This window comes from Penicillium alfredii, assembly GCF_028826965.1.
Source record: "Penicillium alfredii strain IBT 34128 chromosome Unknown utg000005l_segment0_segment0, whole genome shotgun sequence".
NCBI classification, from domain to species: Eukaryota; Fungi; Ascomycota; class Eurotiomycetes; order Eurotiales; family Aspergillaceae; genus Penicillium; species Penicillium alfredii.
In genome coordinates this window covers 3266134-3292785 of record NW_026622702.1, presented here as the reverse complement: position 1 = coordinate 3292785, position 26652 = coordinate 3266134, and the positions used below count along the sequence as shown (strand labels likewise).

At 46.8% G+C, this 26652-nt stretch overlaps 4 protein-coding genes across 4 annotated transcripts; 3 read left to right on the top strand and 1 right to left on the bottom strand.

Moving 5' to 3' along the window:
• Positions 1 to 9084: 9084 nt before the first annotated feature.
• NUU61_004664 (Serine hydrolase FSH) lies at positions 9085 to 9948 on the top strand (the record flags this gene model as incomplete). Its single annotated transcript, XM_056655246.1, has 3 exons — positions 9085 to 9126; positions 9180 to 9339; positions 9395 to 9948. 3 exons carry the CDS (start codon positions 9085 to 9087, stop codon positions 9946 to 9948), a joined length of 756 nt encoding a protein of 251 aa, XP_056513273.1.
• A 589-nt stretch (positions 9949 to 10537) lies between these two features.
• Positions 10538 to 18904, top strand: NUU61_004663 (type I polyketide synthase; the record flags this gene model as incomplete). The annotated part of the gene is made up of 14 exons (XM_056655245.1): positions 10538 to 10708; positions 10756 to 10836; positions 10889 to 10937; positions 11005 to 11276; positions 11328 to 11670; positions 11724 to 11814; positions 11864 to 11934; positions 11997 to 12082; positions 12138 to 12840; positions 12897 to 13047; positions 13112 to 14108; positions 14169 to 15705; positions 15780 to 17692; positions 17756 to 18904. 14 exons carry the CDS (start codon positions 10538 to 10540, stop codon positions 18902 to 18904), a joined length of 7614 nt encoding a protein of 2537 aa, XP_056513272.1.
• A 2930-nt stretch (positions 18905 to 21834) lies between these two features.
• NUU61_004662 (M81 family metallopeptidase) lies at positions 21835 to 23349 on the top strand (the record flags this gene model as incomplete). The annotated part of the gene is made up of 1 exon (XM_056655244.1): positions 21835 to 23349. One exon carries the CDS (start codon positions 21835 to 21837, stop codon positions 23347 to 23349), a length of 1515 nt encoding a protein of 504 aa, XP_056513271.1.
• Positions 23350 to 24198: 849 nt separating this feature from the next.
• acoC (uncharacterized protein) lies at positions 24199 to 26607 on the bottom strand (the record flags this gene model as incomplete). The annotated part of the gene is made up of 7 exons (XM_056655243.1): positions 24199 to 24545; positions 24604 to 24781; positions 24842 to 25170; positions 25223 to 25763; positions 25815 to 26174; positions 26244 to 26426; positions 26488 to 26607. 7 exons carry the CDS (start codon positions 26605 to 26607, stop codon positions 24199 to 24201), a joined length of 2058 nt encoding a protein of 685 aa, XP_056513270.1.
• Positions 26608 to 26652: the final 45 nt, after the last annotated feature.

The following is a 26652-nucleotide window of genomic DNA, read 5'->3' as shown; positions in this document are numbered from 1 at the left end:
ACAAGGTCCGAAGAGCCACCGCCGAGGACGAATCAATGCAAGCAGTCCTCGGGAACGAACGTCACAACGGCACTACAAGCGACGACGGATTCGTCATCATCCATGGCTTGATCTATGTTCCACGATCGCTGCAGAACGAAGTCATCAAAAAACACCACGACTTCCCGACGCACGGACATATGGGAGTTGAAAAAACAATGGAACATATCTCACGCAACTACTACATCCCGAACATGCACCGAAAAGTAAGGGGGTACATCAAAAGTTGCGACACATGTCAACGGAACAAGCCATCACGACACCTTCCTTACGGGGAAATGCAGACAGCAGACACGCCAACGCGGCCATGGGAATGGATTACCATGGACTTTATCACGAAACTACCAGAATCAGAAGGTTGCGATATGATCATGGTCATTGTCGACCGACTCACAAAGTACGCATATATGGTTGCGACAAAAGAAAGCATCGACGCAAACCGAATAGCGAATATACTACTTCGCTACGTTTTCGGAAACCATGGAGTACCCGACAAGATCACATCGGACCGAGACAAACTGTTCACATCCAATATGTGGCAATCATTTGCGGACCAAATGGGTATTGAGCACAGACTCTCTACTGCATATCACCCGCAAACCAACGGACAGACAGAACGAGTCAACCAGACTCTGGAACAATACCTGAGACACCATGTGAACCACCAGCAAGACGATTGGGCAGGATTGTTACCAATTGCACAATTCGCTTACAACAACGCGATGCATGCAACGACGAAGGAATCGCCGTTCTTCGCGAACTATGGGTATAATCCCAAGTTAATCGGAGAACCCCGAAACGAGAGAACTGTGGCAGAATCCGCAAGACTACTGACCACCGGGATCAAGCAACTCCACATGCAAATGGCTCGAGACATCGAATTTCTGAACCTACGCATGAAAACGCACTACGACCAGCGCCACCGAGCCGGCCCTGATCTGAAAAAGGGGGAGAAGGTCTACCTCCTACGACGAAACATCAAAACCAAGCGACCGAGCGCGAAACTCGACCACCTGAAGTTGGGACCATTCGAAATTGAAGAACAAACAGGACCAGTCAATTTTCGCTTGAAACTACCAGAAAGCATGCGACGCATTCACCCAACGTTTCATATCTCGTTACTCGAACCCGCACCAGAAAACGCCGAACTCGCTACCAACGTGGAAATCGAAGAAGAAACCGAAAACGAATATGAAGTCGAAAAAGTTCTGGACAACAAACGCATCAGTGGCAAGCCTCACTACCTTGTCAAATGGAAGGGGTACGATACCTCTGAAAACACTTGGGAACCTATTGAGCACCTGACGGGTTGCTCTCAGCTGGTTCAACAGTTCCACCAGCGGATAGATCGAAATTCCCTTCGGCAATCGCAGCCTCGACACTCCAGAAGCCAGGAGGCATCTGATCCAGAGACTGAGTCATCCTCATCAGACTAGCGTCTCCCGACGTAGCAGCCAATTGACGAATCTCCTGCTGCTCCGCCAACCGATCAAAATCACGAAATTCCTCGGCGGTAGGGGGATCCTCTTCGTTTAACCGATCCAACGTCGTCTGATCGTGATCCAACATCCGACCACCACGTTCTTTGAGAAATTGTTGATGTTTTTGGAGGCGAAGGACCTTTGCCATCGCCTCATTCATCTTTTGCGAATGCTGAAGAAATTGCTTTTGGGCCTCCTCGAGATCGGACGCCAACTTTCGTTCATTTTGTTGCAGGTCATCCCACTCCTTATCTGTGTGGAAACTCCTCTCACAAGTGTGTCCACGACGAGCACAAGTCGAACACTTCTTACTCTTCACGAAAGGACTCATGATGCAACACTTTCCACGAATAAGACAATAATCGCACGGGAAATCCACGGGGCGACCAGTTCGTTCAATCCTATCACCCAAACGAGCGTTATCAGCGTACTTGTTACGCTTCGGTTTAACGGCAGTGCGGGGGGACATGACGGGACAACATTGTGGGAACTCACCTAGAGGGGACACCGAGAATTTAAGGACTTTTCGAGGACGAAAATCTGGAAGAGGGGGAGATGATGTTACGAACCAAGCCACCTCACTCGCGCCAACAGGGGTACAAGAGGAAACCAGAGCCAACCAACCCCGCGGTGATGATGCAGGACAACAAGGGTATAAGTCACGTGACAATATACCACGATCCATCGCCAAGGAATGGTATATCGGATGGTATATCAATGGGACTACTACATGCCTGCATGCAGTATACCACAAACGAGGGCGTGGAATACTGGGCAAGGGATATATAAGGACAGTCTTTACCACATGTATTTAGTTCTTCGTGATCAATCCCATCATTGTTACTTGGAACCACCCTTTGGTACTTCACAGTTCGAACATAGCGACAACCCTCCAACGGTCTTGGGAGCTTACTTAGTGATCCTCGATCCCTAAGTGACTGACTTGACCGGCGCTCTAACTGGCACACCTTGCAAGCACCCTAGAGACCCGAGCCCATAGAAGGCCCCCGAGGCATTGGTACGGTTGCGGATACGCTTGAGGCCTGCAGTACTCCTAGAGAAGTATCACCTTTGCGGACGTTACTCACCGTGACCAGTTAGCAGTTCGTAACACTATCGTCCTATAATACCTAGATAGCGCGGATCCTAGAGATAGAGATAAGGGAGGAGGGGAGTAACAACAAAGAGAATAGTGACGAGAATAACGAGGTAAGCTATATATTAATTCTATATCTACCTTAGAACTAGGGTTCTAGTAGTGTCTATCGCTACTGCTAGAACCCTAGTTTTAGTAGTGTCTATCACTATTATTAGAACCCCGGTTTTAGTGGTATCTATTATTACTATTAGAACCCCAGTTCTAGTCTATATATAAGATCGATCTATCTATATTGTTTACTTTAGCTATTTTATACTTTTTATTACTATAGTAGCTAATTATAAGGATCTAGGAGGTTGACTTAACTAATAATGAGGATAACGGCGTCGACCACCCTGAATCTCCGGGGGTTTAATCCCCGACCTTAGGGGGTAGTAATAGTATAGAGGGGGAGAAGGATCCTTATCTAGGGCCGCTCGGTGGCGGCGACTCGGCTAACGATCTTATTAACCTAGAGAGACTAAAATAATAGATAGACTAAGGAATAGACCTCGATCCTAAGGAGCTACTAAAGGATAAGGCGACCCTTAAGACGGAGGCGGCGCTTAATTAGCTATGTGATCTCTAGAAAGAGGAAGAGGCTAAAGAGCGTGGTCGGAAGATAAAATAGGAACGGAGGATTTTTAAATCTATCCTCCCTAATATTATATAAGCTCGAGTTATCTACGATAAGACCTATCGGGTAAAGACTATTCGCTTAATGCTTTATTAGGCTATCGCCCTTCTAAAACGCGATGCGATTTAGTTTCTTATAGCCATACTTATATAGAACCGGACCTTAGATCTATATAGCTATCTAGCCCTTCTCTACGACCCTAAAATATATAACGAGACCGACGCCGACGGGGATAGGGTAACTACCCTCCCGTTTCCTAATAATAATCAAGCCGACGAGACCGCGGACCTCTTAGATATTTACGCTAAATAGTCGGAGCTACGTACCGCTCTACCCGATCTGAGACTATATACCTTACTAGACCTAGCGTGTCTTGTTAAGCTAGCTAAAGGTAGCTATCTAACCGCGGTTACTAGTTTTAAGGCCTTATCTATCCTATTCCGGCTCTGCCTCCTTTAACGGGATATAGAGGATTTACTTATATTAGAGAATAGGGTTATAATCTAAATTAGCGAGGAGATTCCGCGGATATAAGTTATAACTATCGAGCTACGTTATAGCCTAGGCGACTAGACTAAGCACGACCGGATCTACTATTAGTTAATATACGCGATAAAGAAGGATAGGGGCGTGGATAGCGAGGCCTAGCTATAGGAGACGCCCGGCCGGATCAATTAGAAGATATATTAGTCCCTTTTTTTTATCAGGATATACCCTAAACTAGATCTCTTCCGGTGACGGACCTTAGAGATCCCGGTAGCAACCTTTATTAAGACTATCTATAAGAATATATTAGCGGCGGACTAGGGGTTTAGTCTTTTCTACGCCTACTCTATCTTAGACCTAAGCTATTTTATACTAAATAACTAGATTAGAATAGCCTATTACGTAGCTAAGTAATACCCTTATCTCTATTACCTCTATAATCTTTTTAATCGGGAGGGGCTCTTTAAACTAATAGGGCAGAGGCCGTATTTCCTTATTTTTTATTATTAGCTAATAATAGCGTGGTTAGTAGAGATATTCCTATTCGCCCTAAGTATTAACTACACGATTATTAAGGCGAATATAAGCCCGATAGACTATATAGCGGCCTTATCGAAATTTATATCTAAGACCGATACCTATATAGCCTTTATAACTATTTATAATATAGGAGTAATAGGCCTTAACTTCCACACGTATTATTCCCGGGTTGTGTTATTTAAGCTATCGCTTAATTTTAATAGTCTTTTCTAGGCGATTAGGCCGGTATACTATCTAGATTAGATAAAGTAGTAGAGGGCGTAGATCCTATTCTAGGACTATATAATCTATCGTTATATTAAGTTTAATAATACTTAAAAGATCCTACCTTAGCTAGTAGCCTAACGCTATAACGTTATTATAATACGTTTAGCCGAGCTTAAGCTCGCGCGAATAGAGGGTAAGAAGGTTCTAGCTACTAGGGACTGTCGAGATAGGGCCTTTAGGACTAATATAGTTAGGGAGGACGATAAAGAGAAAGAAGATCGTGGCTCGGATAGTGAGACGAGTACGGAAGGCGATCGGATAGATATCGACGAGGACGACGCCGCCGAAGAGGAAACCTAGTAGGCTAATGATATTACCGCGCTCTCGGTGGAATTCCTACGGTCTATATTAAGGCTTGGATCTGGTTATACCGACTATAGGATATTTAAGGATATTAAGGATATCGATATCCTTCTTAGCGATTCCCCTAAAAAGACCCTAAATAAATATAGTACGATAAATTGTGTGACTCGGTAGGAGGACGAGGAGGCGGCGGCCGTTGCTATTGCTGCTGTGAAAGAGAAGAGGGAGAGAGCGGAGCGTGGCGATAATAGTAGTAACGATAATAACGATAACGATAATAATAACGATAATAGCGGTACTAACGGGGCTAGGGGGAAATAATGATGTGGTAGTGACTCCTCCTCTAGTGATAGTAGATAGAAGAAAAAACGTGGTAAATATATATATGGCTGATTAGATCCTTGCTTATTGATAACCCTACTAATCGATCACCTATCCTAGAACCGGGGTTTTAAGGTCTGTCTTAGAACCCCAGTTCTAGGATAGGTATCGGTAGGTATTAAGGGGGTAGCTCTGTCTCTATCTTTATCCCCTAATATAGGCTAGATTACTAATTTGGATAGTCTCTAGGTATAATCTTAGAGACTGGAGTTCCGCCCGTTGTGTTGATAGAAAGACCGGTAGCCTATATAGATTATCTAGTAGCTAAGGTACGCCCTTTTTTTCTTTACTAGGCGATCTTCCTAGAGTCGACAGGTTGATCTAACTGTAGGATAAAGATAGTGATGCTATCTCTACGGCCTCGGAGGGTAAGCTTACCGATTACTCGGCCTTTTTCGATAGGGATAATCTAGAGACGGATAGAGTATCGGCCTTTAGTATATCTTAAGCGAGAGACTAATCTAGGTTATCTATTAACTAAGTCTATTATAATAGGGGTTAATATCTAGCGAGGGGGGGTCTTATACTAAGATAGATAGAAGTAATATAGATAGTGATTTGTCGGTCGCTAAGCCTACGTTAATATCTCTAACTTTTATAACTAGGCGTTGGATTGGGGTGCTTCGGTAGCGAAACCGGTAAGCGGTATTAATAGGAGGGCGTGGGAAGAAAGAAAATAAGAAAAAAAAAAAAAAAGGATAGAAATATACTTAATAGGGAGGGCGTTCGGTTAGGGGGGGGTCGAGCGATTCTTATGGGATTTAGTTTTTCGTGATCTTTTTCTTTTTCTTTTTCTTTTTTTTTGTCAGTAATAGTAGTTTAGTAGTAATAGACGCGTTAAGGATCGAAGGCGTACTATTATATATATAAGGAATCTAATACTACTGTTACTAAGGCTATGTATTTCTTACGTAGGATGATAGGGGTATAAGATAATAGGGTGCCCAAAAATATTGGTAATAGGGTATATAGGTTTATATTTTGAAGGGCTTTAGGGTATCTTAACTAGGATTTTTGCCTAGGTGCCTTAGGACGGTATTAGCTGGATAGGCAATACCCAGTACCGCTATATAAGGGTATTAGCTAGATAGGTAATACCCGGTGCTGCTATATAAGGGTATTAGCTAGATAGGCAATACCCGGTGCCGCTATATAGGATATTAGCTAGATAGGTAATACCCGGTGCCGTTTTATATAATAGTATTGCCTAGAAAGGAAAGTTTATAAGGTATTAAGGTGTTTATATCCTATAGTGTGGTTTCCTAAATAAGGACGGAATTATATTACTCCGGTTCGAGGGCGGTATTATTGATTAGATATATGACTCTATTTTATTAAGAAGTTTTTATTATAGTAGATATTATATAGAGGATATAAAGGCCTAATATATTAGAACCGGGGTTTTAAGTACTTATATCTATATTATTAAAACCCCGGTTTTAAGGTAGGGGCTAAAATAAGGCTAGTAATATTAATAATACTAAATACTAGTAATAATAATACTAGTCGGTAATACTAGTAATACTATTAGCGTTATTATTTATGTTGATATTGTAGTCGGAAAAGATACGATTATCTTTAAGCTACTTACCCCGCGAAAATCAGATGCTGCTGGTTAGGCGGGATGCCTTCCTTATCCTGGATCTTGGACTTAACGTTATCGATAGATAATGCTAGACTTAATCTTAGGGGTATAATAGTTTTACTAGTGAGGGTTTTAACGAAGATCTATATACTACTGCGTAGGCGAAGAACTAGGTATAGGGTAGACTCCTTCTGGATATTGTAGTCGGATAGAGTACGGCTATTCTCTAGTTGTTTATCTGCGAAAATTAGGCGTTGCTAGTTAGGTAGGATGTCCTTTTTATCCTAAATCTTTGATTTAACGTTATTAATAGTATCGGAGGACTTTACCTCGAGAGTAATAGTCTTACCGGTGAGAGTCTTGACGACTATAGGAAAAGTTAGTATAAACTAAATAATAGAGGTAGATAGCTGGGAAACGTATAGATCTATATATTACCGCGTAGGCGTAGGACTAGGTATAGGGTAGACTCCTTTTAGATATTGTAGTCGGATAGAGTATAGCTATTCTCTAGCTATTTATCTATGAAAATTAGGCGCTGCTGATTAGGCGGGATGCCCTCTTTATCCTGAATCTTTGACTTAATATTATTAATAGTATCGGAGGACTTTACCTCGAGGGTAATAGTCTTACTAGTAAGAGTCTTAATGACTATAGGAAAAGTTAGTATAAACTAAATAATAGAGGTAGATAGCTGGGAAATATATAGATTTATATACTACTACGTAGGCGTAAGACTAGGTATAGGGTAGACTCCTTCTGGATATTATAGTTAGATAGAGTACGGCTGTCCTCGAGCTATTTACTTTATGAAAATTAGATGCTAGTGATCGGCGATAATATTAGTAGTAGTGATACTACTAATATTAGAACTAGGGTTCTAAGTTTTATAAAGTAGTATCGCTATATATCTTAAAATCCTAGTTTTAAGGTAAGGGCTGAAGTAAGGCCGGTGATGCTAGTGATGGTATTTATGATGCTCGTATTACTATAGATATGACCGTGGGCCTTCTGACCTTTTTTTTTTAATAATAATTGATTAATATTTAATATTACCTAAATAATAATAGTTGTCTCTCTCTGCCTATCTTATTCTTTCTGTTTCTGTTACTTTACTATTTATTATATAATCTCTTTTGTACAGTTGATTTAGTTTAGGGACTATAGCCGTAGGGGTTGAAAAGTTGAAAGGGAGGGGAGAGAGGGAGGGAAATTGTTCTTCCTTATTTTTTGGTATCCCCTATCAAAATCGCGAGTTCGCGATTTTCTATCTCCTACCCTATCTATTATAGCGATACTACTAAGATTCGATATAGAGAGAGTTCTAGATGATTAATATTACTATCTAAAAATCTTTGTGTTCGACCCCCTTTAGATAGCCTGCTAGGAGCGATCCCCCCCCTCTGCCCTACGACGGTATCGGGCGGACCTAATTACCTGCCCGATACCCTCGCGCGCCCCGCCACGGTATCGGTCGGGCCTAATTACCTGCCCGATACCCGGATCCACCTGCCGAAATAGCTGATACCCGCCAAGACCGACCGGCACCCCCCGGACGCTCGGACGAAATCTGGCGGCGTTTTCCGACCGATACCGACGGCATTCCCTGCTAGTTAGGGTATAATAGCAGAGGGGAGGTTGGATATTAGTAATATGAACTGAGCTTGAGGCCTGAAAAGAGGCCAAGGTGGAATATGTGGCTAGAAGATTTAAGAAAGTGTGTCGGCCCCAACGCCAAAACAGACACCCCCTCTTTATTGTGATGCAATTAAGCTACGTAGTCCACGCATCCCTGTCTCTTGCCTAATCTCGATAGTTTGATATAGGGAGTATAAACCATTCCCAAGTCGTAACCGCATACATATATTGCCAGCACTGTTGAGAATTCAGATTAGTACTTAATACGAGGAACTGCAAAGACAACACATATGTCGCCACAATATTTAGTGTTGTTGCACAGAAATCCCCAACAAGTGACTGCATGAATATCCATTCCCCAAGTGGAAGGTGTTCACCCGAATGTCTACAACTGGCTGTATGTTTTGATTCAGGACACCAGTCCACCAAATATCTGGGTAAACACCACTTTCCTTGTCCCGTTTCTAAGATCTCTCTGCATGCATATGTCGTTCTTTCTTACCTGTCCTCCAGCCTAGGTAATTCCTAGGCAAGCAGTCTTCAGTCCTATCTCTCTAGGCCCAGCCAGTTTCAGAACAAGTGAACTACTATGAGATTCCTCTGTCTACACGGAAGGGGTACCAACTCCAAGGTTTGTCTTTTACCACTTTTCCTGAGCCGCAGCTGAGCATTTCTTCTGCCTAGATATTGGAGATCCAAAGTGGTACAGACCTTTCCATCAATGGCCCGCCTCAAAAGAAAAAGGAATTTATTCTGACTTCAAACATAGCCAAGATCCGAGACGAACTGAATGGCCACCAGTTTGTATTTATTGATGGCATGGTCGCTACCGAAGCAAGCGAGGGTTGGTTTCTCTCATCCTGTGGCTGGCCCAAAGCCCGTTGATTAACCCTTAGTAGAGGCTGCTGCCCTAGCTGAAACCTTCTATGGGTATCTCCCCAGCAGGGTCAATGATGTTGGTGAAGTCCAAGATGCCATTAATGCCTTGGTGGATTATGTGACGATGCATGGACCATTTGACGGGGTGCTGGGGTTTTCCGAGGGTGCCATTATGGCAGCTACACTCCTGGTTGAAGATGCTAGGAATCCATTCGCCGATTTCAAATGCGGCATCCTCTTTAGTAGTGGGCTGCCCTTGGATCCGAACTTATTGCGGGGTGGCGCTATGCGCTGCATTGACCCAGATACGGATGGGGTGGTGATCAATGTGCCTACGGCAATCATCGTGGAGGAAGGCCTTGATCGCTTACGAAATCTCTCACCGCTGGCGCCTCTCCTGGCTCAAACGGGTGATTTTCAGCAGGCGTTGGTCCGGATCTGCGACCAGTCGTCATGCGAGGTGGTTTGGCATAACCTGGGGCACAAGATCCCTTGGTCCAAGTCAACGGAGCTCGATGCAACACTGAGATCCATTGAAAGGACAATCAGTAGGGCTCAAGAGCTTGATAGCTAGGTCTACTTGTTTTGCTCTCTAGTTTAGGGGAAGTTTGATAGTAACTGAAACGATGCCGGGGTTCGGTGGTCTGTTGCATATCTGAAAAGAATTCCAAGATCTCTGATAGGCTCAAGATTGTGACTGATACCTAGTGCATCCTGAATTGGGAGTTAGTCACATACTGCTGTTGGTTTTGTGGAACCTGCAGTTTGTTAGGGACTACAAAGATGATACTTGTTTAGATTCCTAGATCACGTCTTTGTATCACCACCCATATCAACTATGCATATTAGTTCATCTGTTGGCGAGCACCGGGATTTGTGATAGGCTAAACTTATGTTACGAAGCAGTCGCAGTCCCAGATAAGAGCTATATACCGCGTGGCAAAAACATGCAGAACAACACAAACGGCAAAACATGATGGCATAGGGTCGACATGAAATGCGGGGTTTGATCCCGAGCTGTACTATGACACCAGAATTGCTTAGGTATAAATTTAATTTCTCCTATACTGCACTATTTTTCTCATTCAACGGCATATTATACTGAATCAAACGCCTACACAGCAATCTCAATCATCCCTAGCGAAAACAATTCACCTGACACAATGTCTGGAGCAAACGGCATCGCAATTATCGGATACTCCTACAGGCTTCCACAAGAGGTTGACAATGATACTTCCCTTTGGGAAGCTCTCGATTCTCAGCGCAATCTAAGGGCTGAATGGCCAGAGTCTCGAATAAACGCTGGCTCATTTGTGAAAGATTCACCCACTAATGTACGTCCCTTGACAAGTAACAGTTACCATATACTTATTCAGATCAGATCCCGGCTCAGGGGGCACATCTTCTCAATGAAGACCTTGGAGCTTTCGATGCACCCTTCTTCTCGGTGACAGCCCAAGAGGTACCGTGACCCAGCTGTCGTATCGAAGGAATACTAATCCCAAGGATCTTAGGCAGCATCAATGGATCCGATGCAAAGATGGACATTGGAAGAGTCATATCGTGCTTTTGAAAAGGGCAAGCCAACTGGCTCTCGCTTTTTCAACCATGATGCTAACCTCACCAATAGCTGGAATCCCCGTGGAAACGCTCAAAGGATCAAAGACCGCGGTTTTCTCAGCCTCCATGCTTGAAGACAAGTCCCGCATGACAGCTATGGATCCTGAGAATGTGGATCGGACTGTGGCCACCGGCAGCACTGTTCCATGCGTCATTCCAAATCGAGTGAGCTGGTACTTCGACCTTCGAGGGCCCAGCATACACGTCAATACAGCGTGTTCTAGCAGTATGTCAGCGATTGACATGGCATGCAAAGTTCTGCACAGTGGGGATGCCTCATGCGTAAGTTTGCATCTCTATTGTGTCTATATCGCAGAGACTAATTATTTCCAGGCGCTTGTCACCGCGTCAAACCTATGTCTCGATCCATCCATCTTTCAGATTTTAACCCGTGGGGGGTTCCTATCCCCGGACGGTCTTAGCTATAGTTTTGACCACCGCGCGAATGGATATGCTCGAGGAGAGGGAATTCTTGCTTTTGTTCTCAAGCCTATCTCAGGTGCCGTGCAAAATGGTGATATGATTCGAGCCATCATTCGTTCGACGGGCTCCAATCAAGATGGCCATAGCCCAGCACTCACCCAGCCAAGCCCTCAGGCACAGGAAGACTTGATTCGCCACGTATACAGACAGGCCAATCTTCCTTTTCATGAGACGCGATATGTTGAGGCTCATGGTAAGTCATCTTATGCATGCACAGGCTCAGGAAGCTTACATATCTTCGTATAGGAACTGGAACCCCCGTTGGTGACCCCATCGAGATCAAGGCAATTGGTCGAGTATTTCGGAAGCTTCGATCATCGAAGTGCCCTCTCTATGTGTAGGTACAACGCCTCGCGGATCAAGCAGGCATACTAATCGGCGATCAGTGGATCTATCAAAGCAAACATTGGGCATCTCGAAGGCGCCAGTGGACTTGCCAGCCTAGTAAAAGCAATTTGTGTGTTTGCATCCCTCGCTTGCCTTCATTCATTCAACACGGGACGCGCTAACTTCATCCAGTGATCCTGGAGAAGGGGATAATACCTCCGAGTGCCCTTCTTGAGGTAGTAAACCCCGCCATCGATGCGGAGTTCTTCAACATTGAGGTCCATAACCCCACAGATATGGTCATGTCAGCGATCTAATGTGAATATCATCCAGATTCCAAACCAGCGCATCACCTGGCCCAGCAGTGGCGTTCGCCGAGTTTCAGTCAACTCATTTGGATTCGGAGGATCGAACACACATGTTATCCTTGACGATGCGCTGAGCTATCTGCAGCAGTATGGCTTGGCTGGTAATCACTGCACCGCCATGCATCCTGGTGGCGCAACCGAGGTGAGACAGACAGCTGAAGTTCAGAACGGCATTACTACTTCCGACATGCATCTGAATGGCAACGAGCAAGTTAATGGCACTGGCAACGGGGATCCTATGCTCCGGCCAGTCGAGATGCCTGCTGTCCAAGCCAGTCAACAACAGCTACTGGTGTGGACGGCGTCTGATAAAAGGGCTGCGGAACGCATGGCAAACAACTACAAAGCCTTTTTCGCGAGCAGTGTACTCGATGACAAGGCTGGGCTTCACCAGCTATCGTTCACGCTTGGCAACCGTCGCAGCCGGATGCTGTGGCGAGGATTCGCTGTGACTCAAGTCACCGAAGACGGGCAACTCGAAAAGACCATTTCACCAATTAAGCCCGTTCGGAGCTCCATTGAAGCTGGATTAGCCTTTGTCTTCACTGGTCAAGGCGCCCAGTACCTTGGAATGGGATTGGAGCTGATCCAATACCCAGTGTTCACTCAGACACTGAGTAAAATAAACCAGCATTTCTCTGATCTGGGATGTGCATGGTCTGTCTTTGGTACGCGGCATAGCGAGAAGCTGTTGTGCCAAGCGCCATTGCTGACTGCTTTATAGATGAGCTCCACAACCCGGATCATATCAATCTACCCGAGTACAGTCAGCCTCTGGCGACAGCCTTGCAGATTGCTTTGGTCGAGCTGTTGAAGTCTTTTGGGATTGTCCCAAAGGCAGTTGTTGGTCACTCATCAGGTGAAATTGCCGCGGCGTACGTATAGGGCACCGGATCCCTCGTGAAGTTGACCCAATTTAACAATCTCATCCTACATCAGGTACTCGATCGGAGCATTATCCCTGTCCTCTGCCTGCAAAGTGGCGTATTTCCGCGGCAAGCTGACTGGGAAACTGCAACAAGCCAGTGCTGAAAGTCCAGGCGCCATGCTCTCGATTAATCTGGCAAAGAAGGACGTGACGAAGTACCTGCAGAAGCTCCAGTCCGAGGCTCTTGAACAAATCACCATCGCCTGCCTCAACAGTCCGGTTAACTGCACTCTTTCTGGGTCTGACCGGGTCATCAACGCCATTAAATTGCAAGCCGATGTAGATGGCATCTTCGCACAGAAGCTCAATACCGGTGTTGCATACCATTCCCCTGCGATGAAGGCTATCTCGGATGAATATCATGCTTGCATCGGGACTCTCGAAAGTGTCGATCTGTGTGAGCGATCCAAATCAATCCTGCCTCCGATGGTTTCATCCGTGAGCGGCCAAGCTGTTCGTCCAGCGGCTCTCGCCATGGCGCAATACTGGGTGGACAACCTGGTCTCTCCGGTTCATTTCACCGATGCAGTCCAGGTCCTTTTGCAAAATTCATCCACGCTCAAAGTCGGGCTTGGGAGCATCACCGATATCGTCGAAATTGGGCCCCACCCAGCGCTCCGACGGCCAGTGAACGACACTATCAACCAGCCTGACAACCAAAAGAAAGGGTTTGGGTATTTCAGTGTTCTTCACCGATCGCAAAAGGCTGTCCAATCAACCCTGGAGCTTGCAGGTCACTTGTTCTGCCTTGGGCATGAAGTGTCTATTGCAGCAATCAACCAGCACTCTGTGGATTCGCAGCCTCCCTTCCTCGTCTCCTGCCCACCCTATCCTTTCGATCGATCAAACCATTATTGGAAGGAGTCTCGTATTAGTCGAGACTTCAGACTTCGAAACGCTGTTGATGGCGAATTGCTGGGAGCCCCTGTCTCTGACTGGAATCCTTTCGAGCCTTGTTGGCGTAATTTCCTAGCCGTGGAATCTACTCCGTGGCTGGGCCAGCACTTGGTGAGATTAGACAAAACCAGTTGGGGTATGATCTTGACAGCGATGCTGATTTCATTTTAGATCACCAACACCGTCCTCTTTCCTGCATCGGGCATACTACTTCTAGCTCTTGAGGCTGCTCGACAGATGGTGCCGTCTAAATACCACATCCGAGGCTACTTCGTGAAAGAGATCGAATTCACGAGCCCGATTATCGTTCCCGAGAGATGGGAGGATCGAACAGAGACTCAGGTCCGCCTGCGCCCTGTAAAGACCGAGAGTCATACCAACCCTGTATTCGACATTGCAGTGTTTTCCTATTATCGTGACCGATGGACCTCGTGCTCCAATGCAATTGTTCAAGTCGAAATTGACGACACGCCACCCAATACCCAAGCCGCGAATCTGCCAGCAGATGACGAGGTGGATACGCTATTCAAAGACAGCCAACAAGCCTGTACTCGGTCGCTCGACTCACAGATCATATATAATAGTGCTGCTGAGAGTGGTCTACGTTATGGCGAGATGTTTCGGCGTCTGCAGGATATGTGGTGGGATGGAAAGAGCAGATTCATGGCACGCATGGATGTTCGGAATGGGACATTCCAGACAAGCAGTCTTGTGCATCCTGCCGTCTTGGACAATGTCTTTCAGGTCCTCGTTCTCAGTGGAGGACATGAAAAAATTGCCCGAGTCCCCGTTCGCCTTACGAACGCGTGGTTTGCCTCCTCAGGGTGGCAGCGTCCCGAAACTACCTTGATTCAATGTCTCGGAAAGTCCCATACTCGTTTGAACAATAGCCCTATCTTGAGCCACCAAGATGAGGCCAGCGCATATGCTGTTACCGACAACGGCCGGGTCCTATGCCATATCAAGAGGGCTACTCTGGCAACTGTAGCCAGAGAGGGCAAAGAGCAGAGGCATTTGATCCACCACGTCGAGTGGAAACCTCAAGTGTGCCTACTCGAGCCAAGCCACCTGAAGTCACTCATTCCTCACGAAGTGTCTATTGACGAATCTTTGCTTGCGAGAAACCTTGCCAAAATGAGGTCTGCGTTGGGCATGGCCACCGTTCATTCCTTGCACCACTGGGAGGAAGCGTCTCTGTCGGACCATCTACGTCTTCACCTCAAATGGCTTGAGAAGCGCGTCCATAAGTTGCAGCCAGCCGAGAGAATGAAATGGCAGGAGATGAGTGAATCTCAAGTGGAAGCTGAGCTGATCGAAGTCGACAATCTTCTCCCAGATTGGAAGGTCTACACAATATGCGCTCGCAAGTTGCCACAAATACTGGAAGGAAAGGAAGATCCTCTGGAGCTCATCTTCAACTCTGATCTTGCTGGTATATTTTACGCATCTCTGTTCAAGACTCTCTGCGCCGATGGACGCCTTTCCAGGCTTCTCGATCTGATGGCCCACGAAAACCCCGCCATGAGAATTCTTGAAGTTGGTGCTGGGACTGGTGGAATGACTGGACATATTCTATCTGCTTTGCGAGAACGAGAGTCTCGAACTGGAAGTCTCAGTTTTTCGGAGTACGCCTACACCGATATGTCTCCCATGTTTTTTGAGGGGCACGCTCGCGCTGGCCTGACCTGGAGGCTGAAGGACGGATTCTGTTCAAAAAGTTCAATATGGACCAATCACTTGAATCCCAGGGCTTTGATCGGCATTCTTATGACTTGATTGTAGCAGGGAGTGTGTTACATGCCACGACAGATCTTGAAGCTGCTATCCGAAATGTTCGGCAAGCGTTGAAACCTGGTGGCCATCTCATATTGCTGGAAACAACAAGTCCTGATGATATTTTGACCAGCTTCTTTGCCGGCCTTCTCCCTGGATGGTGGAGTGATCGTGAGAGTTGGCGATCCGAATGCCCGGCTATCGCAGACACCATGTGGGATCAATGCCTGCGCAACAACGGGTTTTCTGGGAATGATTTGGTCGTGCGAGATCATCTGCATTCAGACTGCCAGTTGATGAGCATTATTCTCACCACCGCTGTGGAAGAGACGTCTTCCGTTGATAAGTCGTTGTCAAGGACTGGCAATGTTTCCCTGCTTGTGGATGACCAGCAGCCTGACCAGCTGGAAATAGCGCAGCAGATTAAACAAAGTCTGAGCGACCATATGGCCTTGAAAGTCGATATTGCTTCGTTCTTTGACGTCGAATCGCACCAAGCATTGGAAAGCTTCAACTCGAACGACATCTATGTTTCTCTCGCCGAGGTCCATCAGCCCTTATTGGCTAGGCTTTCGGAGAGTGGCTTCGACGCTCTACGCCACTTGACAAAGAATGCGGCTAATCTGGTGTGGGTGACTGCGTATCGCCCCGATGACCCGAGAAAGCCCGAATATGATGTGGCCCACGGCTTTTTCCGCACCCTTCGCGGCGAGCAACCCAGTCACCATTTTGTCCACATAAGTATCGAATGTGAAAATGACTTCGGTCGCTCTGTTTCCTGTATGGAAAAAGTGCTTGAGGCCTCTTTCTTCAGATCCCCACCGTCGACGGAGCTGGAGTATGTGATGAGAGATGGTCTTCTTATGACTGGCCGTGCCGTTGAAAACGCAGATGTGAACAACGCTCTCCACCATAGGCTGTCGCCTAATTTGCAGAAAGTTCCTTGGGCTGAAGCTGGGCCAGTCGAGCTATCTGTCACGGGCGCGGAAAGTGATTTTTCCGTACGGTTCGTACAAGATGTCTCACACGAGAGTCCCCTTGAGGAAAACGAGATCGAGATTGAAGCACACTGCTGGGGCTTCAACCGCATTGATACCCGTACCAACATACTTACCGACAGCTGCGCAGGCATAGTCACTCACCTTGGAAGCAGTTGTGATGGATCTATCCGGCTGGGAGACCGCGTTTACATGTTCACGAATGCACCCTTGCGCAAGTATTCAAGAGCAGAGGAAGCTGCAGTTGTCAGAATTCCGGATAGCGTATCATTTGAAACGGCCATATCCACCATATCTCCCATAATAACAGCAAACTACGTGCTTATCGATATTGCTGGAATTGGAGAAGGGGACCGGGTCCTCATTCACTCAGCAGCTAGCGATTTGGGACAGAGTGCAGTTCGCCTGGCGCAGGAACGAGGTGCTCGGGTCTTTGCTACAACTGCATCTGCCGAGCATACAGACTTTCTGATCAAAGATCTGGGCTTGTGTGCAGACAAAATTGTTTCCAACTTGAGTCCGCATTTTGCATCAGAAGTCTTGCGTGTGACTGGTGGATCGGGTGTAGATGTGGTTCTGAGCTCTTTGACGGATCATGATGTACTACAAGCATCTTGTGAATCTCTTGCGCCTGGTGGTCAATTCCTCGAAATCCGCCAGAATTCCAATCCAGATCTAACCCTACCACTTGGAAGGATGGCTAAGAATACGACCTTTTCTGTCGTTGATCTCCAGCACATTCCAAGCGCCTTGAAGCGACTGCTTCGAGAAACTGTCATGTCTCTACTATTCCGTGAGATCCAGCCCCGACAGCCGATGGTGAAATCTAGGCTTTCAAAGCTTGAAGATACTATCAAGCAGTCTCGGGACGCAGGCTTCCCTGGTCGCACTGTGGTGTCGGCAGCCTCTGAAGATATAATTCCGGTAGGTCCTTTCTTACCAGTGGGTCTTTCTCCACGGACGCTTACATTCCATCCTCTTTACTAGCAATTTATCCAAGCCTCCTCGACCTGGAAATTTGACAGCTCAGCATCGTATTTGGTTGCTGGCGGCTTTGGTGGACTCGGTATCGTGGTCATCGAGTGGATGGTTGAACGAGGCGCCCAGTATCTGATCATCCCCTCACGGTCTGGTGCAAAGTCGCAAAAGGCAAAGAACACCGTAGAGCGATTGACCGCTCAGGGTGTGCACATCATCTCCCCAGAATGCGATGCTTCGTCTGAAGCAAGCCTATCCCGCCTTCTGGAGGAGTGTTCCCAGAACATGCCTCCCATCAAGGGATGCATCAACGCGGCCATGGTTTTGCAAGACGGCATATTCCAAGAAAATATGACATTCAACAAATGGGAGTATACCCTCAAATCCAAAGTTGCAACGTCTTGGAATCTTCACCGTCTGCTCCCCAAGGACCTCGACTTCTTCATCCTTCTTTCGTCTCTTGCTGCTCCTGTCGGCATGATAGCAAGTTCCAACTATGCCGGCGGCTGCTCATTCCAGGATTCGCTGGCCCGCTATCGTGTCAACCAATGCCAGCACGCATTGTCTATTGACATTGGCTGGATGCGAAACATTGGTATCATTGCTGAAAATGAGGCCTATCAGCGTCAGCGTCTAGAGGCTGGAGACTTCCTGCCCATTGAGGGGTCTGAGCTGCTTGCGTTGCTTGATATTTACTGTGACCCCAGCAATTTACAGCAATCACCAGCTGAAAGTCAAGTATTGCTGGGTATTTCTAGGCCAAGTGATCATCTTGCAAGGGGGGCTGCTCTTCCTGTACTTCTCGAAGCACCGCTGTTTTTGGCTTACTCCTATGTTCCTAATTCAGCAGTTGGCAACTCCAGTGCCTCTGCTCCGGATCATGGTGTACAGTTTAGACAGGCTACCGATTCCAGTGAGCGTGTTCAAATTGTTCTGGCAGCCATATCTGCAAAACTAGCACGCTCCATGTCTATTACTTCTGAGGATGTGGAACCGAGAAAGCAGCTGTCTAGCTATGGCTTGGACTCACTCATGGCCGTTAACATCCGTAACTGGATTTTGGCAGAGTTTGGGGCTACTCTTTCTGTCTTTGACATCATGGGGGGTGCTTCGATTGCTGCTGTTGCTGATATGGTTGTTGCAAAGAGTACACTTTAACGGTATTGGAATCCTGCCGTTAGTGGTAAAATACCACCCCTCAGTTCGACATATCATTTATGTAACCTATATATAAACTTGGAAAGGTGCATGGAACTAAGGCTCTGGGGATGATACTGGAAGCTGCAGTATGAAGTCTGACTCCAGGTGTTTGGTAGCAGAGGTGCCACCGCATTGTTCATGCTGGAGTATAAGTCCTTCGTAGATCCCTTCGGGTTTACCACAAACGGAGACTTGTATGAACTTAAACTAGGAATTATGCCTATCTCACTTTTGGGGAAATTTGAATTGAGCGATTGTGTCGGTTGTGAGGACCAAACCTCTTCAGACTCGAAAATCACCTCTTTTATATCGCTTTGGACTCAGGTATAAAGTATGTCCATAATCTGTACTTGAAAATGCAGCATTTTCGATTCATGGATACACGCCACCATGAAAAATTCAGTTACCCGCCACATATTCCGGCAGGCAGCAACTGCAGCCCTCCGCGTCTCGACTTTCTTTCGCAAGCCAATCTGTAGGACACGTTCTGCCTCCATCAGCCACATGCTTATCGGATCATGGGGTCTAGTTTCCTTCGAAATCTACACACGCAGCACAACTGGAATGAATATCCGACACCCTTTAGGCTTCAATGCTTCAGGACTTCTTATTTATACACTAGACGGCCACGTCTCCGTCCATCTCATGGCATCCGAAAACCCGCGCTTCAACAGCTTCTATTTTTCGGCATCTGATGCAGAAATCGTCAAATCAGGCAGACATTTTCTGGCTTATGCAGGGACATAGTCCCTAGACGCAGGTGGTAGAAATTTTTGGTTTATCATCGCAATTATATTTCGAATTTTCCGAATTTTCCGTGCGAAACAGTGGTACGGGAGTTGAATGTTAGTGGGGATACTTTGACGCTAACACCTCGGGATGTGGCAGACTGGTCGGTAATATATGACCTTTTCTGATAGACAGATTTTACTAGATCGCTAATAGATCATCAGGGTGAACGGAGCGAAGCTTTGCTCACATAGAGAATGGCAGAGGGCAAAATAATCGTACTACCACAAACTATATGTTCAAGTTTCCAGAATTGCAAGGGCTGAGAAACATCGTAAAGAAATACCTCTCCTCTGAATAAGAATCTTTCAATATTTTGTGCTCCATAGCTCCAGATGTGCAATAACACAGATACTTATGGATTCTCACCAATAAATTGGCATGAGAAATCCATGATATTTCCCAATAGTGACATCGGGACACCTTGGTAGCAATTGGTTTCTTCCAATAGACACTTGTTTTGCAGGTTGAGAAGAGTAGTGAAGCCCAAAACAGAGAGCTCCACGAATATTGACTCCTATTCAGAACTGTTGGTTTTAGCACGGGCCAGTATTAATACCAACCCATCAATCCTAATATACTGAGTGAATTAGGGGACACCATATGAACTAAATGACTTGAGCTCGCAGATATCGCTGGCCCATGGTTCTAGGACAAATTCGGCCCTGTGACTGCACTTGAATATCTCTATGTCATGGGATTGACCCGTGCAAAAATCCATACCCCTTGTATATTACCCATCAACCATCGCGATCAACCTATTCAGGCCGACATTTACCCCGCCGAGCCGGGCCTGCTTTGTCGCTACCGCTAAAATCACACTTAAGCCCTTCGCAGCAGCTGACTTGATCTTGACATGGTTCCAAACCTGCGAGACACAAGGGAACGGTTGTGAGCTATAATTTCTTTGCAACTCTGTGCTAGCCAGCAAAATAGCATGGAGTCTAACTTACCTCGAGCACATTGGTCTGTGGTGTTGTCTCCGAAAAGAGCTGCAGCAGTGCTAAGACTGGCGAGTCCGCTAATCAGGAGGAGATTGATGAATTTCATCGTCCTATAGGGATGGATATACGCAAGAGATAGAGAAAAAAGAAGGTCTGATTGTTTAACGCAGAAGAGTGTCAGAGGAGGGTGACGACAGGGCTATTTAAGCTTGACATGGCCACTAGTCTTACAAAACTAATTTTTCATATTCAGTGATGGTCGGTCTATCTATACACATTCATCCTAGCCCGCTATAGGAGTGCTGTTCAAACGTAAGCTCGCCCCCTAGATAGCTCCCATTTCGCCCCAAAAAGTGGATAGTAGAGAGTGGGGGCGTCCCGCGCTAGCTGGGCGTTTTAGTCGCCCTTCATATATTAGTACGGGTGCCCGAAGCAGAACCCTTGCCTTTTTCTTTTGTGCTGCCCCCGGACTGGACCTATTAATAGATATTGTTGGGCTTTCATCCAATCTTATTGTAGTCGCTTCGCATACCTATACTTTCCCCCTTACTAGTGCATATGGATTGCCGCTTCTGGATTCCTATATTATAGGGTGTGCTATATTATCTGCGATGTTCTCTTAGTCGATATCTAGATGTTTTATGACCTTATTTTAAGCGTTACCGGAACTAGAGCCAGAGTCGTTGTTCTTATTAAGCCTTCTTTTTTGAAATAGCCTGGTCGAATTTATCCTTGTCTTCGTTTGTGGCCTTTGAATTTTACTCTTAAGCATAGCTACACTTGCTATTTATTAGCTTCTATAATAACCGACAGGAGCTGTAATGGAGAGGCATATCCACTTTCACTTTGCCTTCTCCTGTTTCAGACAACATCTACCCTGTCTAGAAGAAAGGGATCACGCTTAGAAGTTGATAAAATGTTCTTCCGTGTTTTTTTGTTGATATTAAATCTACACTTAGTAGGGTATTTGATTAGCGGGGTGTTAACGCGGAAGGTGGCAGAGAGGGGTTAAGCAAATTCGCTTGTCGAGTGTGGCCTTGATGAGTTTTGGGCCCAACACCCATGCCTCGTCAATGAAAACGGCGGCCCTGGGTTTCAAATTGGAAGTATTTTTGATGGTCGATCTTTTTCAAAACACAGCGTTCTTCTAACATCATGCCAGAACGCCCCATCATCGCTATTGCAGGTCTGGCGTGTGAAACCTCGGTTTTTACCCCCGCAAGAACTCTTGCTGCGGCATTTCACCCTCGTCGCGCCACGGAAATCATCGACAAATATGCGTTTCTTCATCCTGGCACATCCCTCGGCGATGCAGCAGACTGGCGAGGAGCACTGGTCGGCCACGCCCTACCCGGTGGAATCGTGACGCGGGCTTCTTTCGAACAATTAGCGAACGAGATGATCTCCCATCTGGCCGAGATGGCGACATCTACAACTATTCACGGTCTATGGTATAATATCCATGGAGCAATGTGCGTTGAAGGAATCGATGATGCTGAGGCAGAGCTTCTTCATCGCATTCGGGCTGTGATCGGTCCCCGGGTGCTCGTGTCGGCATCGCTCGATCTGCATGGGGATGTATCGCGCGCTCTTGCACACCAGACCGATTTGATTACCTGTTACCGCATGGCACCTCACGAAGATGAGAAAGAAACCGAAGAACGCGCCTGCCGTAACCTCGTTACTCTGTTAACTGCTCGGCCACACGACCCAGCCCGGCCATTGAAGGCATGGTCGCCCATCCCGGTCCTCTTACCGGGAGAACAGACATCGACACGCATTGAGCCCGCGAAAAGCCTTTATGCTCTCGTTCCAGAAATCGAATCAACGCAGGGAGTATTAGACGCAGCGATCTGGGTCGGCTACACATGGGCTGATGAACCTCGCAATCATGCGGTAGTGGTTGTCACAGGCTGGGACAAAGATACGGTGACCAAAAGTGCGAAGCGTTTGGCGCAGTACTTCTGGGACGCTCGTGGGGGTTTTCATTTTGTTGCCCCAACAGGATCCTTCACCGAATGTATCGACGCTGGTTTAGTGTCGAAAACTAGGCCTTTTTTTATTTCCGACTCTGGTGACAATCCAACTGCCGGAGGATCCGGCGATGTCACCTGGGGACTTTCGCAACTGTTATCCCGCTCTGACCTTCAAGTGGATAATGGACCGACAGTGATTTATGCTAGTATCCCGGGACCTCAGGCCATTGATCAAATAGTGCAAGCTGGTGTTGGTGCCACCGTGACAGTTACCGCCGGCGCTGAAGTGGACAATCTACATTCAGGGCCCATCACCATGACTGGGCGGGTTCATTCAATTAGGTATGGAGATCTGCACGCGGTCATTGAAGCGGTTCTACACACTGGCAGTGTATTTGCGATTATCACGAAGCTCCGCAAGCCTTACCATCACGAGGACGATTTCACCAAACTCGATCTCCAACCTCGATCCGCAGATATTGTGATTGTCAAGATCGGATACTTGGAACCTGAACTTTTTGCGATGGCGGCAGACTGGATGCTGGCATTAACGCCCGGTGGCGTTGATCAACAGTTAAAGCGCCTTGGACACAAGCGTATTCATCGCCCTATGTGGCCTTTCGACAAAGAATTCCCCAAAAGTCCAGATCTTACTCCTCAGCTTATCCCACTTTCGGACGAGGCTCTGGGATGAGTATGGGTACGGTAGCTTACATATGCCACTCGGTGTTTTGAAGGCATTTCAACTTTCGCCGCACGATATCAATAAATAACACAGTTGGTGCCCTCGAAAGGCTATTTATTACTAGGCAATGAGTCCCCGTTAGAACTGTCATTACCCCCTCATGTTTGCTATGTGCTGGCTTTTCTCCGGACGGACATAGTTCGATTATCGGAAGAGACTCTGCGCCCTTATACCTACTGTAAGCTTTCATTCAGAGAGCCAGTTCTAGGGTTATAGATCAGCAGTAGTACTTTGTAAAAACGGCCCGACTTCGTCGGGGGCAGCAATTTATTACCTAAATCAAATGACTCCCGGGGCGAGTGCGGAGACGTAGTGGAGTCCGCGAGTCAGACTCAATGTATACAGTTCCTCCAGATCAGATCCCTCGTGCATCTTTTGTGATTTGGGGCTCATTCTGGCCCATTGGTCAACCGAATACACAATAGGTGAGGAATGGGTCGCAATTTCGACTTGCACGTTTAGTTGATGATCGGCCTGCGTCATAGTGGCTACCTAATTTGTTACACCATGGCTTATGCCGCAGGCTTCTTATGCTCGTTCTTTTCACGCAATCAAATTGAGTAAATGTTAGAGGGAATTCGTAGCCAGTCAGACGTTGTTTCGCCAAAGGGCATTTAGTAGTGGTCACCAAGTCTGCACTGGGTATATTTACCCCAGCCTGTGCGGCTTGAAGGCATTCATGGTTTTCATCGTCGCCAGTGCACATCAAATGGATTGTTGCTTCTAAGTCCAGTTTCTTATCCACTGCCACGACTATTATTTGAACGAAATCCCTCAATTGAATATTCTCATAACTATCTACCACTCTAATTCAGAGTAGGGACCTTTAACCTCCTCGTTGATTCCTCCCAACCCCTTGTTGGCTGTCATCACTTCAAACAGCTTCGTACCAAAGTTTCGAAACGCCGACGCGATTCCTCCGTGATTAAAGAGCTCTCTCTCCATTTGACTGAGTTGAAATTCAAACTGTTTGCCGCCAACGTCCAGAGTCTTTGACTTGAAATCGATGGAGATGGCAACGCCATCTTGGGCGACCTCAAAAAAGGATTCGTCCTTCATGGTGATCCCAAGCAGCCCGAGATTGGGCATGTTTCGTTGGAAGATGAAGGCAAAAGACTTTGCAATGACAAATCGGACTCCGCATCCTGATTGGACATGGTGAGCTCACAACCTCTTACCTATGGATCATGGGATGATACCTACCCATCAATGCCATAACGGCCTGTTCTCGCGATGATCCACACCCGAACCCGTTGCCGGCGACCACGACATCGAACCCATCCCTGACCCGACTCCGGAATTCCGGATGAGTGAACTCTAGACAATGTTCACCAGCAGCCTGGTTGTTGGGCATACCCACTAAGAAAGCAGCAGGGGCCAGCTTTGCATACAAAGTTAGCCATCTGGCCCATGAGTATATTGTAAGGGACTTGGGACTTACAGCATCTGTGTCAATGAAGTCCTCCAGTCGCTGAACCTTTCCGCTCAGTTGATCTGGGCTGTTCGATGCCTTCTGTTTGGTTAGGCCATTTTCTTGGACTTCTCGCTCATCCTTTATGTTTCTGCTTGGATTAGGATTGAGAGAGGCGGTTGGCTCGACATATGCCAGACCCTTCGCCGCATGTATATGAACCGTTGTTCTATGAGCTCCTCTCAACCCGTCCCAGTAATCTCGATCAATCCCATCAATTAAATTGTGGGGGTCAGTGAGTCTCATTCCAAAGGACGATGCGGCGACCGTGGCCGCCGAGCCGAGATGTCCAATTGACCCTTTGGAAAGTTAGTTCAGCGATCTACATGGTCTGGTGGTGGGTACTCTCACCCTTGCCCATGCGATTTTCGAAATTACGATTCTGGGATGACAGCCACACCTCTCCTGGAGCTGCTTGATCGACTGACATGCCAACGCAATAGCTGCATCCGGGAATCCCGATCTCAAATCCAGCACTCTCATAGATATTGAGCAGTCCCAGTTCCCGCAGCCGGCGCAGGATAGGCATTGATCCAGGAACAACTTTTCGTTTGCCTTTTGTGATAGGTTTGAATCCTTTTTTCATACCCTGTTCCAATACCAATGCACCCAAGATTAAATCTTCTTCTGCCGTAGTACAGGCACCGATGAAACAACCATCCAGTTGCATGCCTTCATGACTAGTGACAGGAACCACATCGTCCGGTTTGGGGTATCGAGCTAAGAAGGAACGGACATTGCCAAGATCGATTTCGTGGGTTGCAGCATACAAAGCATCTCCGTCGGGTCTGAAGTACGTGGTGAGACTCTTGTGGCGAGCAAGACGTCTTTTCTGAACGAAAGAATGTGTGATTTCATCAGGCACGAATACCCCAGTAATCCCACCAAATTCCTAAAGACAGTGTTAGTACGCGGGCGCCATTAGGATGATATTTTCACCTACCGTTGTCATATTGGAAATTGCAAACCGAGCATCGGAGGACAAGTGCCGAATGCCAGGACCAGTAAACTCGACAATTCTGTCGGAAGCTACTGTATTCCGCTTGAGCTGTTGCAGGATATATAGAATGACATCCTTGCCACCGATACCTGGTTTGGGGCTTCCAACAAGGTGGATGTTGACCGACTCCGGGACCTTGAACCAGGTCTCTCCTGTAACCAGCGGCAGTGTCACGTCTGCTGCGCCCAGACCAATAGCCAAACACCCAACCGCCCCAGACGAGCAGGTGTGGGAATCCGAGCCAACAATCAACATGCCTGGTTGTGCACGTTCACGGTAAAACTCCGTGTGTAGGATTGTATACTATGAGTTTGTTTTAGCGGGTGTGATAAGCCTCGGGGTTATAAGTACTTGACATCAGGCTGCACGGACATTCATTCCTTGATAGTCGGTCATCTTGAAGACGCGCTTGGCTCGCTCACTCGCATCGATCAAGCCCTGGACTTTGGGGAGCTTGTTGATCCGGGGGTCAACGACATGATCACCGGCAAGCCAGAAACGATCATTGCGAAAGATTCCCGGTTTCCCTAAATCGTCGTACGTTCGTTCCATGCCCTATGGTTTGAATAGGTTAGATTTCAGCAGCACGCATAGGATCAGAGGAAAGTACACTTACTGACCAAGATGCCTCCGAGGCAATAACCCAGTCCACATGCACCCTAATCAACTCGCCTGGAACGACAGAGCCTTTTTGATCCACATCGTGCATGGCAAAAACTTTTTCGCTGAGTGTCATTCCTCGCCGCCCTTCGGGTCGATGGAATAAAGGGGCGGGTATATT